The sequence below is a fragment of the Mesoplodon bidens genome, assembly GCF_964165515.1.
Source record: "Mesoplodon bidens genome assembly, chromosome: 9".
Classification (NCBI taxonomy): domain Eukaryota; kingdom Metazoa; phylum Chordata; class Mammalia; order Artiodactyla; family Ziphiidae; genus Mesoplodon; species Mesoplodon bidens.
The window spans coordinates 41,146,110-41,166,839 of record NC_138166.1 but is presented as its reverse complement, the minus strand read 5'-3'; the positions used below and the strand labels follow the sequence as shown (position 1 = coordinate 41,166,839).

The 20,730-nt window shown below is 37.5% G+C and overlaps 1 protein-coding gene across 1 annotated transcript in view; it reads left to right on the top strand.

Moving 5' to 3' along the window:
• Nucleotides 1–20,730, top strand: part of SCIN (scinderin) — a gene marked incomplete at its 5' end in the record, with an annotated part of 85,022 nt that overhangs the window by 29,387 nt on the left and 34,905 nt on the right. Inside the window, one exon of the mRNA XM_081244547.1 lies at nt 18,683–18,775. Within this exon, the coding sequence (XP_081100673.1) occupies nt 18,683–18,775 (93 nt within the window). The remainder of the gene's footprint in view (nt 1–18,682; nt 18,776–20,730) is intronic.

Here is a 20,730-nt window from a genome sequence, read left to right as displayed (position 1 = left end):
CATTTGTCTTTGTGTTTTCAAAATTTATTATAATGGATGTGTATTCCTTTTATAATTAGAAAAAAAAAGGCCATCTGAAAAAATAAAATAAGGGATGACTATTGAAACCTGGGTTTTCAGAAGTCAGACTAACATTACTAATACATTAGACCTTGAAACTATTTAGGGCACATTCTTGATCTTTTAATATTTTTTAAAGACCTCTGTTCTGCAGATGTGATCTCCATTTAAGTCATCTAATTCTCATATTTGGGAGCAAAAATCTATAAATAAGATGTATTTCTAATTGATTATAACCTCTTGTCTCAATAGCAATACTTTGATAGAAGTGGAGCCAGGGACACAGTTTGCCCTTGTAGGGAGCTAGAGGGAGTGTTGCATTAACTGTTGGGCTAGCTTCTCCACGGTCATCTTGGAAAGTCCCTCAAACTCTCATTGTCTCTGGTTCCTCATTTGTAAAGTGAGGGTTAGACAAAGTGGCTTCTCTGGTCCCTTTAGATTCTAATGATCTGTGATTCAACCTTGTCTCTCAGGCAATGGCTGTGTTTAATTACCAGTCATTTGTAGTCTGTTCTAGGCAATGAAACCACTGAGGCCGAGAGCCTTAACTGTGCATATGTATTTTTGATGTCTTTGCTTATTGGATATCATTCAAAGTTCTGAGAAAGAAAAGCTTAAATAGTCGATGACTATATTATGCTGTTAAATTAAAATGAGAAAATGCAAACCTGAAGAAAAAAATTTGTAAAAATGTAACTTTGATTTTAAAATATCAGTGATAGGGATAAGGGACATACTGTTTAATATAAAATGCTATGTCTGTGTTTTAGGGGCTCTTTGTTTTTTTGTTTCTAAAAAATCCTAGAAAACACCGACTTTGTTTCCATTCAGTACATTCAATTTATACTGCATTATGATGGACAGCTGTCACTCACAATTGATCTGAACTGAATTTTGAGTGAAAGCCTTTTTTTTTTGTTGTTGTTGTTGTTAAAAAGCATTCAGTGGGAAGTTCTGTTTTCAGAAATGTTCTTTTGTGGCCTGATTACAAGGGTAGGTAGTTGTTTGATGAATTAACTATGGACTTATGATAAACAAGTTTGACCTCTAGGCTTTCTTAATGTTGTACTGTAACAATAGAATTCAAAGAGCTCATGAACTTGGTTGGGAAAAAAATTACAGCTTCATTTTCACCAATTTCTTTGTGAAAATTTTCTCCAATTGTGAATGTAGTTGATAAACCACAGTAGCATGAGCAGAACTTGTGACTTTTCAGATCACACTATGGGTATTGCATATAACCTCAAAGTATCATTTATGCTCATCACTACTTGGTAATTATGGCAGTTATTAGACCTGCTTTTCAATAATATTATTTAATGAATAAATGAAGAAGCTTATTTATTACTTTATGTTTGCTTCTTAAAATATATTTTGATTTTTTGATAGTTGTATTCTAATATAATTGGTTTCCATTGTAATACTAAGTATTTTATTTTATACGTTTAAAAAATACATTTATCAGTAGGGGTTCATACGCTTCAAAAGTGGTCCAAAAAATGGGCTTCCCTGGTGGCGCAGTGGTAGAGAGTCCGCCTGCCGATGCAGGGGACATGGGTTTGTGCCCCGGTCCAGGAAGATCCCACATGCCGCAGAGCGGCTGGGCCCGTGAGCCGTGGCCGCTGGGCCTGCATGTCCGGAGCCTGTGCTCCGCAACGGGAGAGGCCATAACAGTGAGAGGCCCGCGTACCGCAAAAAACAAACAAAAAAAGTGGTCTAAAATGGCCCATAGCACGCAGACAGAAAAGGTTACCTCGTTTAAGATAATGGAACACCACTTCTTCTTCTGAGACTCTAATGCAACTGTTGACTTTGCTAGAGGATTCCAAAAATCTAAAAATCTTTCAAAATATCTTATAAAATTGACCTGTTAAGTGACTCATTTTTAATGAGAATTTTAAAAAATTATTTATTTCCAAAAACTTTGAAAGTGTATATATGAAAGTTGGTAATGGCTTGAAATCAAGGACTTTTCAACCAGTTAAATGATGTGATTGTCATGACTCCATATTCAATGCTGAATTTTTGGAACATGTCTTTGTAACACATTCAAGTGATCAACACTGAAAATATTGAAAAAATTTTTTTCTGAGAGTCTTTTGAAAAATTGATCTTTATTTAGAGGTAGTTCAACTATCTTTTTTTTTTTTTTTTTTTTTTTTTTTGCGGTACACGGGCCTCTCACTGTTGTGGCCTCTCCCGTTGCAGAGCACAGGCTCCGGATGCGCAGGCTCAGCGGCCATGGCTCACAGGCCCAGCCGCTCCGCGGCATGTGGGATCTTCCCGGACCGGGGCACGAACCCGTGTCCCCTGCATCGGCAGGCGGACTCTCAACCACTGCGCCACCAGGGAAGCCCTCAACTATCTTTTGATCACAATATTATTTTCACACAATTTTAATATGACTTATCTCTAGGATGATCATAAATTTATCCTTCAAACAAAACACTCTGGAGAGTAATAGTGGGCACTAACCAGACAGGACACAACATGCATTAACAAGAACTGTCTGGGGAAACAGGAAGTGTGGTCAGCCTCTTATCTGTATATCTTCAGCACTTTTCAAAGCTTGTGTGCCTAAATATGAAGGTAATCCTATAAGCAGAACTAACTAAAGCCTGTAATTAAATTCATGTATACTCTGTGCTTGTTTTCTCCTAACTGTAAACACATTTACCATGAAAAGCTGCATGTAAATTATGTAAAGCTTTTTTCGTTTCATATTTAAAATAATCAATGAATGTGAAGGAAAGTTAAATATCTCACTAGCCCAAAGGTCTCAAACTTTCTTTGTTGATTCTACTCATTCTCGAAACATTAGGAGGGAGGCTAAAAGTCCCTTGAGGAAAAATGGCTAAGGTGAATAACTTATCAGTATGTTTTATAGACTTTCATTTTTAAAAAGATAGCATTGGGTAGATATCAAAAAGAGGATAAAGAAGGAGCAAGTTGTTTGAAACAACAACAAAACAACTAATTCTTCTAACCTGGAAAGAGTTTTTTTCAATGTAATTTAATAAACTTGTTAAGTCTGTAATCATTGTAAATGCTAGTGAAGGAATCCTGGCAGTAAAAATACTACAGGGAGATTGTTAGCAGATGCTATGTTGTTGAACTGTTAGATTTCTTGCTTCTATAAAAACACTGAGGCTCCCTGGAAAGTCATATGCACAATCATTATTTTAGATTTGGGTAAAAGAAGAAAATTGGAAAGAAAAATTAGAATGTCATATGATGTCTCAGTTAATAAGTGTTTTTTTCTTTTTGTAAAAGCATGTACTTTATTATTAGAGACATAGCACAACAACAAGTGGGAGAGCAGGCAGAGGAACAGTTTGCTTAGTTAAGACAGAAGCAAGGCAGAGATGCACACCCGGAGAGCAAGGGTGTGGGCATGCTCCCTAATGAGGAGGAGCCAATAAGTGTTTATTGATCACTGGGTTGGTTCCCAGTAAAGTTCAGACTGTATTTTTTTGTCTGATTGAGAAGATAAGCATGCACCCGACCTAAAACATAGTCCTAGAGTGGTAACAGGTTGTGAGGGTCCTCAAATGCCAGAGAAAACACGGTGAGAATGATACCACCAGTGGTTGAAAGACTTCTCATGATAAGACTTATGTATTTTATTTTAGTACTTTTTAAAAATTTATTTTATTGAAGTATAGTTGATTTACAATGTTGTGTTCATTTCTGCTCTACAGCAAAGTGATTCAGTTATACACATATATATGTATATACATACATTCTTTTTCATATTCTTTTCCATTATGGTTTATCACAGGATATTGAACATAGTTCCCTGTGCTGTACAGTAGGACCTTATAGTTTATCAATTCTGTACATAATAGTTTGCATCTGCTAATCCCAAACTCCCAATTCATCCCTCCCAAATTTATGTATTTTAGACTATATGACAATAGCATATAAAATAGATTAATCTCCAGAGGATCTCCCAGTATAAGAATTATGTTCATCTTGTTACTATAAGTCATAACTGACTACTTGAAAATAAGAAAATTTATTCAATCATTCTTTTGAGAAGTTGATCAGATATTTATGATGTGCTCATCTGGTAATCTTGTAAATAAAATCTAGAGTTGAATTGTGCAGATATTTCTTAAATTATCCTTTAGATGTCTATTTAGGCAAAGAGTAAAATTTTAATTATACTTCCCCAAAGTACTTTGCCCAATGAAATTTATATCTTAACAATGCTACTCTAAATTCCTTGAAGATAAGACATTGCCTTTATATCTGTGGAACCCTCACAGCTCTAACTCATTGCTCATTAATATTTAGAAAATTAATACAATTAACTGGGAACTTTGTGGTTCTAGAAAACAAATTACATTTGTCTTCCTGTTTTCTAGAGGATAGTATTGCTTTAAAAAATTCCCTATGGGGCCTCCCTGGTGGCGCAGTGGTTGAGAGTCCGCCTGCCGATGCAGGGGATACGGGTTCGTGCCCCGGTCTGGGAGGATCCCATATGCCGCGGAGCGGCTGGGCCCGTGAGCCATGGCCTCTGGGCCTGCGCGTCTGGAGCCTGTGCTCCGCAACGGGAGAGGCCACAACAGTGAGAGGCCCGCATACCACAAAAAGAAAAAAAAAAAAAAAAAAAAAAATTCCCTATGTTTTAGATAATAGTGTTGGTGAAGATATGAACAAAGCCATATGGTTGATTAAGTTTTAAAACCAACTGCATTTATGTAGGAGCAGTTAGTGTTTAGATAAGGATAATCCATAGAGTCTGCTAGTCTTCTTTCTACAGATTGATAGTTACAGCTCATCTCCTGGAAAGTGATAACTGAGTCTTGAGCTTATCTACCTTCCCACATATTAGGCAGATTGCATACACTCCAGGTGAGAGTACCTAGCACAGTAAGAAATAGACAGCAAATGTCTAAAACTTCATTCTGTGAATAAAAATGCATGTCCCCAGGAGCTGCAGTTGGATTCTGCCATCTGTAAAATCTTCCTTCCCAGGCCAGGTCACCTCCCCATTTAGTGTTCAGCAAAATTGGACACTATTTCTGTTTTTGTCCACTTAGTGTGGACAAAAACACACTAAGTGCACACTTAGTGTCCACTTTGTCCACTCTTCTTGCTGTTTAGTACACATCACTGCTGTCCACTGGCCTCGACCACTGTGCTTGGCCGCTGCCTACAGTCTCGGTGCTGCCTCTCCTCACCACTGGGTTAAAAGTGAATGTGCTCCATGCACTCCAAGGAACTACACAGATGTAGAGCTTTATTTTTGAAATCACCCAATATATTTGTCTTATCCTTAACATCAATGCTTAACATCAAAGACGGTGGTGCTAACGCTTCCCAAGGTTGTACAATTTAAATTTACAGAAAGTCAAAGCAGGAGTGATTTTGAACATTTAATCATCTAAGCACTGGAATAGTAATACAGTTTCAGCATGTAAAGCAAAAGGTGAAGAAAAAGCAAGCTGGAATTCGGAAATTTAGAATTGTCAACATTCCATGAAGCTTCTCTGTGGAAACATTTGCTTTCATAGCATAACCTTTGAGTTTACTGGATTTACATGGCATTATATTTTAATCTTTTAACTAAAATAACATTGTGTATTTCAATCATGCTTAATCATTTTAAAAATGATACCATAGAGAATGGGAGAAACTTTATTTTCTGGGGATGATTTTTTTTTTTTTTTTTTTTTTTTTTTTTTTTTTTTTTTTGCGGTAGGCGGGCCTCTCACTGTTGTGGCCTCTCCCCTTGCAGAGCACAGGCTCCGGATGCGCAGGCTCAGCAGCCATGGCTCACGGGCCTAGCCGCTCTGCGGCATGTGGGATCTTCCCAGACCGGGGCACGAACCCGTGTCCCCTGCATCGGCAGGCGGACTCTCAACCACTGCGCCACCAGGGAAGCCCTCTGGGGATGATTTTTGATTAGATAAATCAATCCCCATTTATCTTTGTAAAATAGTATCAAATGAACCAAAGAAGTACCAATAATGAAGTCGGGGAGCTGTTTTGAAAACCTCCTTCATGAGCATTTTGGAACAGTGAGTGTACAGTATTTTTAAAGGGTCTAAAGATTTATAGGAAAATCGTATAAATAAGAATCAAAATCACAGCTTTTTAGCGTCAGGGAATAAACATGGGTGTTTTGAGCTCCTTAAATGTAAAACATAGTTATTTTGTGGGTTTGTAACGCACACACACCAATCATTAAATTATTTTCTGTTGCCCTCTTACTTCATTGTTAGTCACACCTCTGTACTTAGTGAGGATGGAAATTTGAGTTGCCTGAGATACTAATTTGGTCAATAGGCACAGTAAACACTTTAAGAGACAACAAAAAACGTTTTGTGAGAGAGGTACACTTCTCTTTGTGTGCTATCCAATTAGTTTTAGCTTCCTTGTTTATCCCTCCTTTATTTTCCAGCCTCCTTTTGTAAGTTTTTGGGAAATTGAACAATGTCTGAGACGTATTTTGGAATTTCCTATTTATATCGCATGGTGTCTGGCACATCAGAGACGTTCACCAGAATTTGTTGTCTGAAATAACATTATTATGAAAGCGGAGAGAGAAGGTCCATTTATGGGTTTACCATTCAAAGAATTTTAAGGTAAAGGGGTCCAAAATATTTGCCACTCTCTCTAGATTAGTCCTCATATTACGTATAGAGAGGAAGTATCAGAGGTACCAGAAAATAGAAATCTTTCCTTTTCTTGTATCTGTTGCATTGCAATTAAATCATTTCCCCCGTTTTGCTTTACAGCAATGATACTTAGTACACACCCCAAATCCAAAGATTATGGTGACGAGTAGTGCATGCTGCAAAGTTATGATGCTTCCAAGAGCACTACAGTTGCTGTAGCTATTTGTATCTACCATTTATAGCTTACTTTATGTGCCAGGCACTGTTCAAGGCACCATTCATTTGTTGTCATTTATTTTAATGAATCTTTTATTTGGATGTCTAGTATTTAATTCAGATATCCATTTTGTTCCTCACCAATTCATCCAGTGGGGGAAGTTGAAATATTCTGAACAAAGATAAGAAATAGAGTAAACGTATAGTTAACTATATACAACACTAAGATAATAATTTTTCAAATGATCTTCCACTTTGTCACACCCAAGTTCAACATTGAAGACTTGTGACCTCACTGATGAGATGTCACTTTTATATAATCAGTCCAAACTAATACTACTTGGCAAGCATTTCTGAATGAGGTCATTTCCCCTTTAGTTTGCAGCTGAAGTGAGGGAATAGTGATAGAACCCATCAACAGGATAACGCAATTCCAAGACAGATGGGTTGCATGGAAGGGTGGATCTTTTCTATATTTGAAATGATAAACTAACACAAATATTAAACTAGAATGGCAGGTTTCTAGGCTCGCTATTATTTATATTTCTTCTCATGTTTGTTATAATATTAGTGATTATATATATATATATATATATATATAGTAAAAAAAAAACTTACAGTAAGACTATATTTTCTTTCAGCAATTTTAGGTCAATTTCTTCTTATTCCTATGCTAAGAATTAGCCAAACTCAAATATCAAAGGGTCAGATCTCTAAGATTCATTGATTCACAACTCCTTGACATTCATTTTGTAAAATAAATAGTTAAAATATATAATAATAGTTAACTGTAATATTAATTTTATATGTTTCCTCTTAACATCTTGTGCTAAGAATTAGCCAAGCCCAGATATTAGAAGGTTGACTTTTCAAGAGTCAATGATTCACAACTCCTTAGTATTTATTTTGTAATTATTGTTTAATATCATGAGGAAAAGTGTTCACGTATTGGAAAGAACTCCCTAAGATAGAGGCCATTGAGGTTGTGATTTTAAGTCATGTTTATCCAGAGCCAAGGATCGCACTGTGATGGAATTGGGTTATATTGACAGTACTTCTGCACATGCAAAACTGTTGTTATTGCTATTAGAATTGCTGTTATGTTTGCAAGGGTATCCAGTGCATCACCATTTTACAGTTACTTTGTTTTGGATATGTGTGTGTGTGTGTGTGTATGTATATATATTTATATATATGTATATATATACATATATATATATATATATATTTATATGTAAGAAGGATTTGTCAGGAAAGCATGGTTTGTTCTTGTCAATACAGTATCCTCTCAGTGGAAACTCTCAATAGGAAATCCTCAGTTCTGGATATTCCGTAACATTTTACTAATCAGAAAAGAGGTACTAACGTACTATTAAACAGAAAATCTGTTAGTATCTGTACACAAAAAAGCCATACAAATATACTGGGAAATGAAGTCCTATACCATGTGTAACTGTGAAATTAAATATCAATGCTCTATTTCAATGAAGGCTAGTAACTAAAAAAGCCAACCAAAACTAAAAATAAATTTTGATGAAATCTGATAGAGGACATGTGGACAAGACAAATATGTTGACTAAAAACTGTTCCAAAGCAAGTAGCAAATGCCCCACAATTGAATATCATTTGCTCTGCTATTCACTGTCATGGTGCTCCATTGCTAGGTGACGGCATAATTTCATCTTGTCATGCCTTACAAGGGTAAGGGCAAATGGCTCACTGGTCAGCTGAATTTTCTGTTCACTTTTTACTCTTTCTAGCTGCATTTTTCTTTTTTTCTTTTTTTTTTTTTTTTTTTTTTTGCGGTACGCGGGCCTCCCACTGCCGTGGCCTCTCCCATTGCGGAGCACAGGCTCCAGATGCGCAGGCCCAGCGGCCATGGCTCACGGGCCCAGCCGCTCCACGGCATGCGGGATCCTCCCAGACCGGGGCACGAACCCGCGTCCGCTGCATCAGCAGGCGGACTCTCAACCACTGCGCCACCAGGGAAGCCCCTGCATTTTTCTTTATATGATGCAAGTGCTTCTTATCATGGACACAGAAATTCCATAATCTAAGAAACAAATTTGTCATGGATTTTATTTGCTGCAGAGGAGGTCCACCAGAAGCACTACCAGGGCAAACATTCAGTGTTTACCATACGACTGCCGTTCTTCTGTGTGCTGTACATGGATGAGCTAATTTAATTCTTACAACAGCCCTGTGAAGTGGATACAGTTATTATCCCCTGTCTTGGTCTGTGTTCCTCCAAAAGCCAACTTGGAGACAGGGACTTGCGAGCAGATTGTTATTTGGAAGATGATCCTGGAAGCACGGAGTAGAAGTAAAATGAGGCAATAGTTTGTTAATACATTATTTACTGCTGCAGACAACTGGGACTTAGTCCCTGAGGGGCCCTCTGAGAAACTGTATGGAGAACACTTCAGAACTGGCTCACTGAAGGCTGAGGTGGCTGCAGGATTTAGCTGGTAACTCCCATCCCTCATTTGTTGAGGGTCACTCCTTGGGTTTTAACTCCCCAGAACCTCTAGCCTGCCTTGTTTGTAGATACAGTACAGCCTGGTGGCCAGATAATGCCATCAGACAGAGAGCAGAAGGCTTTGGCCTTTAAGAAATTATCTGGCGATGACCTCTGAGGTAGACCAAGGTGAGATGGGCAGGGCAGCAGTAGCATCTCTACCTCCTCACTTTATGAAGAAAGTAAGTCGTAGAGAGACTATGTAACTTGCCCATGTAGGAATGGGAATGGGAGACCTGTGGTTCACAGATCATGGCAGATCTTCATTCCAGAGCATGCAAATCTTAAATATGCAGAGAGATGGGAATCTCATCTGCTGTGAAGTTATTTTATAACTTCCAAAACTTTGCTACACACTTTTGACAATCATACCTATTTTATTACATATCATAAGTAATAGCTTTTGTAGCACAATTTTTGCACTCAGCGGGCTGGCTTGACCCTTCATATCTCTTAGTGTCAGCGTTCAACCTTTCATCCATACTTTGGAGGCATTAGGTGCAGGGTAATTGGGGTAGACATTTTCTTTGAAAGAAAATACATTCTTTTAATGTGAGTATAAAAGTTATGCAAATATTTTTCAAGAACCTCAGAGTAGATGAAAGCCACTTTGAGTTTGCTCAATTAAATTTTGGTGCTTGGAAATTTTCTTAATTATGTAGATAAAGAGAAAACTCACAACTCTCTTGCCATTAAACTCCACCTAATCTCATTAAATGTTATATGTGACTCAGGTTTATTTACCTCACTTAATCATCATAATCATTGTGAGTGGTATTATACTTATCATACTATTTTAAATATGAGAATAAGGTCACAGAGTCACTTCGTTGTGGGTCCATCCAGCTCAGGTTGTCTGATCTTAGCAAATGAAGGGATTGTCAAAAAGACAAAGGTGGGGTTGCCCATTGTGAAGCATAGAGATTAGGAACCCCTAAGGCCAATGATGAAAGTGTCCATTCAAGCACTGATCGGGTAGAAATGTCCAAATGGCTTTGAGATCTTACAATAAAAGGGTTTAATAATCCCCAGAAGGAGCAGAGGGCCTCAACTCTTTACCTAAGAGTTGACCCAGGGCAGCCTCCACACTACCAGGCCTGCTCATTTGTCCAGCAGAGAAATTCTTTATGTGAAGGTGAGTGAAAATCAGAAAGACTTGGCAGACCTGTCCTGCTGGTTAAGACGAGTGAGCCAGGCTAACAGAGCTGAAGCCACTAAAGGTTTAAGTCATATCACCAAACCAGGCCCTAGGAGCTCTTCAAATACACAGTGCCAGGGCTTCATTCAGAATCTCTGCAGATGGGATTCAAACTTGAGTTCTTTATCATAACTCCTAGGTGGTTCTAATATGCAGCCAGTGAAAAACAGCTGCTGTAGTTTAAAAAGTTGACATTCTGGCTTACATATTTTAATAACTTGTGAGTTGGGTTTCCATGTTAAAGAAACTTATAAGTTAGCTTTCTGTAATAGGAACCTGTGGATTAGCTTTCCATATTATAATAATTTATGAGTAAACTTTCTCATGAGTTTGACCCCCTAAATCTAATATCTAATACGTTGATGTTACAGTAATGTTGAGGTTCAGACCTGCATCATGATGAGTTTCCCAAGGCCACAGCATTCTCTGCGTCCTCCTGAGCTACACTGTCAAATACAGCATCTGTGAGACGTGTGGCTATTTAGGTTTTGATTTAAATTTGCTAACATTAAATAAAATTTAAAATTTAGTTACTTGGTCGCATAAGCCACATCTCAGGTGCTCAGTAGTTACAGGTAGCTAGTTACTACTTTATTGGACACACAGATATGGAATATTACAGTCACAGAAAACTCTACTGGACAGCCCTGAGCTAGATAATGAAGCGAACCCTCTTTTGCAGATGCCCGGTTCACTTTGTCCTTTTATCCAAATATGTCTTTCACACGCTTTCTCTCTGTCTAAAATACCTTATCCACTATTTGATGTATTAAATTACCCTTTATTTGACATATCAATAAAGAGGTAAAGGTATTTTAAAGGCGGGGAAGCACATCACTGAGAGAGAGCAGGAGAGCAAATGTTGGAACCATACCCAGGTTAAGTGGAGCTGGCTAAAGGAGTTCGTGGCTCTTCTCAGAATTGCCTATCATTTTATATGTGTTTCTTCCCTATTATCAAATAGTAGTCTTACCAAAGGCATAAAAAGTGTTGAAGTAAGTAAATACACCATAACTATGAAGTTATACTTCACTTTAACAATTTCTTTCCATATGCTTGAAATGTACTGATTTTTTTTTACCAGTTAGGGAAAGGAAGTAAGACACAAAAACTACTGAGTAATTAAAATTTTATCTCTTAGAACCTGGAAGCTTACTCTGTTTTTAATGATAAAAGAAGCAGAGCCGTTTACAGTAAAATAATTAAGGTAAGAACAGTGCCATGTCTCATTATCTATATAAAGCACTGCAGTAGGAGTTGGAAGCCCTGGGGTTTACATCCTCGCTTCTGTGTTTATAAGATTTGGGCCTAAGGCAAACTCCTAACCTCTTTCAGCCTCATTTTCCTCATCTGTCAAGATGAACTTGGGTTGGGAAGTACATAAGACCCTCTATGTTAAATGTCTGTAGGACTTGACACCGGGGTAGATCATTTTGATCCCAGGTGACCTGGAGTTTTGAGTTATGTACTGTTCTTCCTCCAGGCCACGTATTATCCCCTCTTTGCTTATTGTTCACTTTAATTACTTACTGTAGAGCGTCCAAGCATCTCGACTTTTCTGTCAGACATCAGAAGGAGGGAAAATGCATCTTGTGTGAGCAAGATTGCAAATGTTGGAATTTTGTATCCAAAATATGTGGGGCTGGCTAAAAGATTCAAAATAAAAACAATTGCAAATGTGAAAATTCAGTAAGGATTATGAAAATACGGCAAAGTTTTTAACTGCTTCGTCCTTCTTTCTGAGAAAACAAATTTACACATAGGCCAACTTATGTTTTAAAACAAAGCCACAGGGGGTTGTATAGAAGAAACATACAAGACGCTAAGGACGGTCTTGGCACAGGTCATGAAAACCTAGAAATTCTGAAGCTAGAGGATTGTGAATCTAAAGTTGGATTGTGTATTTGCTTTAATGATTTAATATAAATATCTTCTGAGTTATTTTGAATTGATCTCCTGTTGAAGGCAAAGAGTAAACAGCGGGAAAGAAGGTCTATTTAGGCAGAGAACAAAACTGTATTTCCGCAAATTTCCAACCTCTTTAATGTACTTGGAATAGTGACAACATTGTTAAGTGTTTCCGTTATGTTACTGACAAAACAGAGAGGAAAAGATACAGATGCTCCCATTTTTGTATTCACATCCCATCTGTAACAAAATAGTCCATGCGATCTTTGGAGCCACTTAATTTCCTAGCTAAAAACTTAAGAACACTGGGCCCCTGCTGGCTCCTTCTAGGTCTTTACATTAACAAATGCTTCTCTGATCAAAATGCCTTAGAGCAGTTAGGAATCCAGTAATATTTACTATCCTTTGATGAACTTAGTGGATAAGGCTGAGGCAGAAGCCTAAGGTAGACTGTAAGTTAAAATGAAGTGATATTAACTCTATTTGAAGTAATAAAATACTGCAGTTTATTCTACTGGGAGCAAAACAAATTCAAGCGGTCAGCGTTTTTTCTAATAAAAGTTTTTACAGTTTTATTTATTAAAGAAAAATACATGTTTCTTGTTGAAATTTTACAAAATATAGTTGTAGTAGAGAAAAATATCACCCCAAGTCCCACCTTTGAAAAAAGAGTGACCAAATTTTTTCTAATCTTTGTTTTCACATATGCAGCTCTGTGCTTTTACAAGAAAGCGTTCATACTGTAGATAATGCTTTGAAATCTAGATTTTTCTTTGAAATGTTATGAAGATTTTCCTGATAATCAACTAATTTTTGATATTATAATGACTGTATAGTTTTCCATTGTTTGGATGTAGCCTAATTTATTTAATCAGTTCCTTCCATGTTGGACATTTAGGTGGTTTGCATATTTTAATATTATATAATGCTGTGGTGAATATTCATTAAATTAATTTTTTGCATACACTTAAATTATTTCTTTAGCATAAACTACTAGAATAGAATAATTGGATTAAATGATAGGCATGCTTTTAAGGTTTCTGTTACCTACTGGTCATCACTTTTAAGAATTTTCCTTCTCACCAAGGTGGCTGGTAGAATACTGAATCTTTCCCAACACTAGATATGGTCAGTTTTCTCCTGACCTTTGACAGTTTTATGGGTAAAGAAGTATTGTTGCTCTGTTATTTTACATTCTTTGGTAGCTCTTTCATGTTTGTTGCACCCTGTTGTATCTTCTCTTTAAGGGCTGCCTGCTCCCACAGCACTCTGATATGATGAGAGAACTTCTCTCTTTTGACCTTTAATACCCACAGCATAGGCAGAGCCAAGAGGAAAGGGGAGTAGACAGAGAGGCTTTGGAGAAAGATGAAAGCTACGTGGAGAGGAAGGCAGAGCACCGTAACCATAGTGTATGGGACGCGTGCCACCTGTGGTATTTGCTGGCGTTGTTCTGATCCGAATGGGAGAAATAAATGTGACCCCTGTACAGTCTCTGCTATGAAAAAACTTCTGCTGTATCTCCAGAGACAAGGCCTAAACAGTTAAGTGAAGATCTTTTGAAGTATCTACAAGAGGCAGCACAGCCTGTTAGTTGAGAACACACACTCTGGAGTCAGAGTTCAAATCCCGACTTTGTCACTTACTGGCTGCGTGACCTTGGTCAAGTTACTTAGTCTGTTTCTTCAGGCATAAAATAGGATAATAACGGCACCTCATAGGCTTGTTATGAAGATGAAATGACTTAATAAATGTAAAGTGCTTAGAATGGTGTCTGGTACATAGTAACATGTAAGCATCAGTTATATTAAATTTTTAAAGTACTTAGTGTGGCACATAATGGACTTGAAAAGTGTTAGCTGAATACATGTAACATAGTAAAAGGCAATAAATATATAAATAGATTCCAATATCTGTGGTTTAGACAAGTGGGGTGCTATGTGTTAAAGGATAGTTTTCAAAGAAGTAAAATCATGAATCTCAGACAAGTATAAAATAACCATGTCAAAGATGTCATTTAAGTCATTCACTAATAAAACAACTAAGATATTATAATGAGTTCAAAGAGGATCCAAAGAACAAACAAAGGTATGGGCAATCAGTGTTGAAATGAATTTGCTAGTAACTGCAAAACTGGCCTCTTTCACATGGCAGAAATTAGTTTCATCTCCACCAGACAAAATTCCTGTGCATCTCTGTGGACAAAATCATTTGCTGCTATCAGTCTTCTACTGGATTAGAAAATAACTCAAAGAGGGGCTTCCCTGGTGGCACAGTGGTTGAGAGTCCGCCTGCCAATGCAGGGAACACAGGTTCATGCCCCGGTCCGGGAAGATCCCACATGCCACGGAGCGGCTAGGCCTGTGAGCCATGGCCGCTGAGCCTGTGCGTCCGGAGCCTGTGCTCCGCAACGGGAGAGGCCACAGCAGTGAGAGGCCCGTGTACCGCAAAAATAAACAAATAAATAAATCACTCAAAGAGAAGGAAAGGTGCAGACCTCTGTAACATCAGATCACCAGAAGGGTCCTTTAGACACCATCCATGGAAAGAATCTTTTTGTCCATTTCAAAGACTTGCCTAGTTTCTCTTGATTTAGGAAAGTATGCAACCAATTGTTCTAAAAGTTACAGAAATAGCATTAAAGGAACCTATACCAGAATCTCAGTCTCAACACTTAGCAACTTTGTGAAACAATTGCTTTGCCTCTTTAAGCATCAATGACCTTTTCTGTAAAATGATGATAACAGTATCTGGTTAATGGGAGCTCTTATAAGATTTAAATTACATGTGTCTAAAGCTCCTGATCCAGTGTGTGACTCATAGTAGACATCCAATGAGTGGTAACTATTACTGTGCTAATTATAATTAACTGAATCAACCAAAGAATAATTGTTCAGTTTTGCTTCTGCCACAGCCAGTCAACCTAGGTAGCAGTTACATAGAGCATTAGGTACAGCCCTGGGGAAGGAAAGTGCATGGCTCCCAGGGGACATGGGAAACATGAGCTTGATTAGAGAAGGCTACTTGGTAGATGCTGGGAAATAATGCCAAGCAGGTCACATCCAGCCTCTTGAGGAGCCTTGGAATCCAGAGAGAAGAGTTGGGGCTCTGTCAGTAAACATCCAATTCAGAATCATCTGGAGTGCAGAATCCTGGGCTTCACCCCAGATCCACTGACTTAATAGCTGGTAGTTGGGAATCTGTATTTTATCAAGTTACTCAGATGTTGCTTGAGCACATTGAACCTTAAGAATCACTGCTGCAGATAAAAGATATAAATTTTTATCTGGAGTCATATTCTTGAAGCATTGGAGTAAAGTGAAATAAGATGGGCCTTCCAGCCATTGTACAGGATAAATTTCTGGATGAAAAGATGGGGGGGGACTGAAGGCAGGAGGGAATTGACAGGAGTAGGCATACGCGGTGACTTGGGTGATGAACGTCATTAAGGTGAGGATGAATGTAGATAGGAAACAGTGACTCTAAACATCATCATAAAGAAGGAGAATTTAATGACTAATATGCTAGGAGACTCAAAGTAGAGGACAGGAAGTATTCAAAACTAACGACATGGGGCTTCCCTGGTGGCTCAGTGGTTGAGAATCTGCCTGCCAATGCAAGGGACACGGGTTCGAGCCCTGGTCTGGGAAGATCCCACATGCCGTGGAGCAACTACGCCCGTGAGCCACAGCTACTGAGCCTGCGCGTCTGGAGCCTGTGCTCCACAACAAGAGAGGCCGCAATAGTGAGAGGCCCACGCACCGCGATGAAGAGTGGCCCCCGCTTGCCGCAACTAGATAAAGCCCTCGCACAGAAACGAAGACCCAACACAGCCAAAGATAAATTAATTAATTAATTAATTTAAAAAAAACAACAAAAAACTAACGACATGATTTTAAGTCCAGGTGAATAGAGGACTAGAGATTCACTGACACAAACAGAGAATTGAGAATGGTCAGTTTTGTGGAAAGATAAGGTACGTTTGGAGCATGTTAGAGGATGGTGGTACTTTTAAGTAGAAATTTATAGAAAATAATTGAAGGAAAGGGGGGCTCCAAGCTGGAGTGGAAGGTCTTGGCTAGAACAATAGATAAAACTTTCATGGAACATCCTGAGATAAGGCTTCTCTCTTCGTCTTCCTCTTTAGATTGTCAAAGTATATGTTATTTCATACACAAAGGGTTACATGAGCTAAATGCTCATCACTTGAGAAACCTAAAATGGGTATTTTAAATTTAGGCATTATCCTACCTGTAGAGAAAAAGAAAAGCTGTATTTACAGTTTATTTCAAAGATTAAAATATGTGGCATAGTTGATAAGGTGAATGTATTAAACTATTTTCCTCTTTCTAGGAAGGATGTAAAGTTTTTAAGGGTTGTGCAGGGTGGTTGGAAGCTCTTTTGTATATCCCAGTGAGGTGTTTGGTAAATGCTTAGTTGTTGAACTGAATTTTCAAATGATACCTGACAGGGCTCCCCTGGTGGCGCAGTGGTTGGGAGTCCGCCTGCCGATGCAGGGGACAGGGGTTCGTGCCCCGGTCCGGGAACATCCCACATGCCATGGAGCGGCTGGGCCTGTGAGCCATGGCCGCTGAGCCTGTGCGTCCGGAGCCTGTGCTCCACAACGGGAGAGGCCACAGCAGTGAGAGGCCTGCGTACCGCAAAAAAAAAAAAAAAAAAAATGATACCTGACAATATACAGCCTCCCTGTACCTCTGGAGCTAAGCCTGTTTCTGGTAAATTCCCTGGGTACACTTCCCAACTATGCTACAGTCCTTTGGGAGGCTAAGATCCCTAGCTAACATGGGAATTGTCTGAAAATTGAAAGTTGGAGTATGCCCCAAATCTCAGACTTACTTAGTCCACTGGGAGACTTCCCAGTATTAAATATGTCCTTAACCCAAACTATTGATTCCAAACTACTGTCTTGGTTGAAGTAGAATTTCTAAAGGGTATATGAGACCTTTCACTGCTCTTATAAGTTACACATATTTCTACCAAGGTAAAACTGTTTTGTAAAAAAAGCACTTTTGGTTGTGTTTTAATTTTTGTCTTGATCCTACTTTTAGTAAAAAAAAAAGAAAAACTATATTATAATCATTTAGTGTGGTCAGTAATTAAAGGGTTTTATTGATCATTGTATAAATAAAAAGATGGGCATATTCTGAGAAGAAATAAGTCTTCAACGTATTTCTAAACTCGAGGCTGTGGCGTGCTCATGCAAGGATTAGAATTTATATACATTTTTATTGTTGTCTGATATTCAGCAGTATATATTTTCACACAATATATTGTAAGGAATACTGACTATAAAATGCATTATGCAAGGAATCTCATTGTATATTAAATATTTATTGAATCTAAGTGAATAGCTTCTTTTTATTTTCTAAACTTGAATTTATATCTATGTACTGTTATAAAAATAACATTGTTTTCAATAAATTTATATTTGATTCCTGTCCTTAACATCCTATGATATTTGTCAATTAATTAATTAAGGTGCTTTATAGACTTTTTTGTGATTTTGGTGTACAGAAATTCAAAGCAGATTCAAATGTATTTTCTACCAAATGCTTTACTTGAACTTTTGGATTGCATCAGATATGCAAAGAATAAATAAATGCATGCATTCATTCGACATTCATTTGTTCTGTGCCAAAAATACAGCAGGAAACAAAGCATGGTGTGGTTAACTTACACTTTAGTCTAAATCAATAATGATAATAGTACCCTACCCTCAGATAGTAATTTTGACCAAGTCTTTGTGATAATAAATTAATAAAACCTATAGATTGCTTCTAGAGGCAGAGGTCATGGAAGAAATTCTGTTGTAGAACTGAACACAGAACTCAAATTTTAATTAATTCCTGCTAGTCTTCAATAATACGGAGACCTACACTTTTAAGTTTGGGATTTCACTTTCTCCTTCACATCACCAGCAAACTCAGTGTTTACTAAATGCCATTGATTGATTTGACCCATGGTAAAAGGACAATTTAATATGACTGGTGAGACATGTCTGAGCCTGGTCATTTTGATTGCCAATATTTTATAATCTATGACTTTAGAAATGTAAGCTGTTTTACTTTTTTTTTTTTTTAAACTTTGCACCATTAATGAGAGGTCTTTATCTTTGTGCACTTTTTTTTCCAGGTTTTAGGGGAAAAGCCAGAGCTTAGGGATGGAGAAGAGGATGACGACATTATAGCAGACATAACTAACAGGAAAATGGCTAAACTCTACATGGTGGGTTCACTGTTAGGGAGTTCTGTTGTTTTTACTGGACTGGAAGCTGCTGGGGAGGGCTGTACTGGGAGGGACTCTGCTACAGATGGCATTTCTCCTCATTGCCCTCAAAGAGAAACGTGTGGGCAGAATCCGTTCTTTGCTCTAGCATAGTTATTTAAATTCCTCTTTCTATTACTTTTAAAATTTTTATTAAAAACAACAAATAATAATTTGCTGTGATTTAAATAAAATTATATATTGTTGCTGTATTAGTTTGCAGCAATATGTTTTGATAAATTACATTCAATAAAATGTTTCCTTAATGAAGTAAAAAAACTTAGTAAGCTTTTTCTTATAAAATCTTAATAAGCTATAAAATCATCCCCTTATTTAAAATATCCTGTTTAGCCATCATGAAGGCTTTCTTTGTTATGAGCACAAGGCTATCAAATCAAACAGCTGGAAGGAAACAGGGTAAAAACTGTCCTGGGTGTTGGCGGACTTAGGTCCATGTCAGCTCTGTGGGAAGGACTGCCTGCGTGACCTTGGGCAAGACATGGCCATTCTGGGTCTTAGTTTTCTTATCTAAAAAAAAAAAAAAGAGAGATTAAATTAGAAGATTACTCAGGTTCCTTCCAACTCCACAATTTTATGATTTTATTGCTGGTGAGGGTAACAAAATCCACAAGATGTACCAGTTGAGGAGACGGTTCAGATGGGATCCTTCAAGCATTCCCTCCCCTTGTAACTTTCTAAGCAAGTGATTTGGAGTAGACCTTAACGTCCCTGCAGAACTAAATAGTTTTCTCATCTCTTACAAGAAGGAATTATATTTGCTGCTCTTTAAAGGGATCTTCTGGCTCAGACACGCTGTGATTTTAAATGAAGATCAAATTACTAACTTGTATAGAATAACTTCCTTTTTGTAGAATGAAAGGGGAAGTAGATTCTTTTCCTCCTAGATGGCAAAGGAAAACGTGGTTACCACTCCTAAATACTGATAATTTTAATATAAGCCACACAGAAATTGTTATTCTAAAGACTTTGTGGCTGCTTATTTTTTTATTACTGTTTCTAAAACCCAATTGCAACAGTTTAACAAACATCTTTTATGTCACATCATCAAATAAAGCTGTTCTCCCTCTTGGACAGCATTATGGGACAAGGGAAATATTTTTAAATGTGAACATGTTGATCCTGAAACAATGCTCCCTCTAGTGGATCTCTAATGTATTGCACACATCTAACTAAAGTCCTTTTGAAAATAATTTAATTTGGGATTGCTGAACAGAGCTGGGAAGCAGCCACCTAGGGCGATTTCTAAAAATACAGAATTCAAGCCCTACCACAGTGCTGCAAAACCCCATCACTGATCTAGGTAGGGCCCTCAAATCTGTATATTTAACAAGTGCCCAGGTGGATTACCTTGCAGCCTACCAGGCCTTTGAAAAACAATGAATTCTAACCTAGCAAATTTTGTAAGATCACCTGCAACTTAAAAATATATATATTCTGTAGTCATTTACAAACTTCAAGAGTCTAGGTAAGTTTACTTGTGACACAATTTTATTTGTGACAGATGATATTTACTTTGATAATTTACGCAAAGTATTTAAATAAATTGAGGTAAATTACAGGCCCCATATTGAAAAAAAATCTGTAAGCATAAACTGTAATGTATCCATGCCTTCCTTAGCACAATGTCTGGCATATGATAGTACTCAGTAAATGTTGAATGAATGAACGTTTAAGCTTTAGCTTTTTGTATGTGTGCAGTGAGTGTAAGGTTATCACCTATTTAAAAGATTGTTGTATTAAAAAAAATTAAGAAATAATCTTGTTAAAGTTCATTGTGTGGTGCCTAGTATATATGAAATCACAACAAACCTTATCCATTATTATTCATTATTATTTTCTGTGTTGAAACTTAACTTTTTATTAGTAATACTTTTACCCCAAAGGACTTTAAAAAA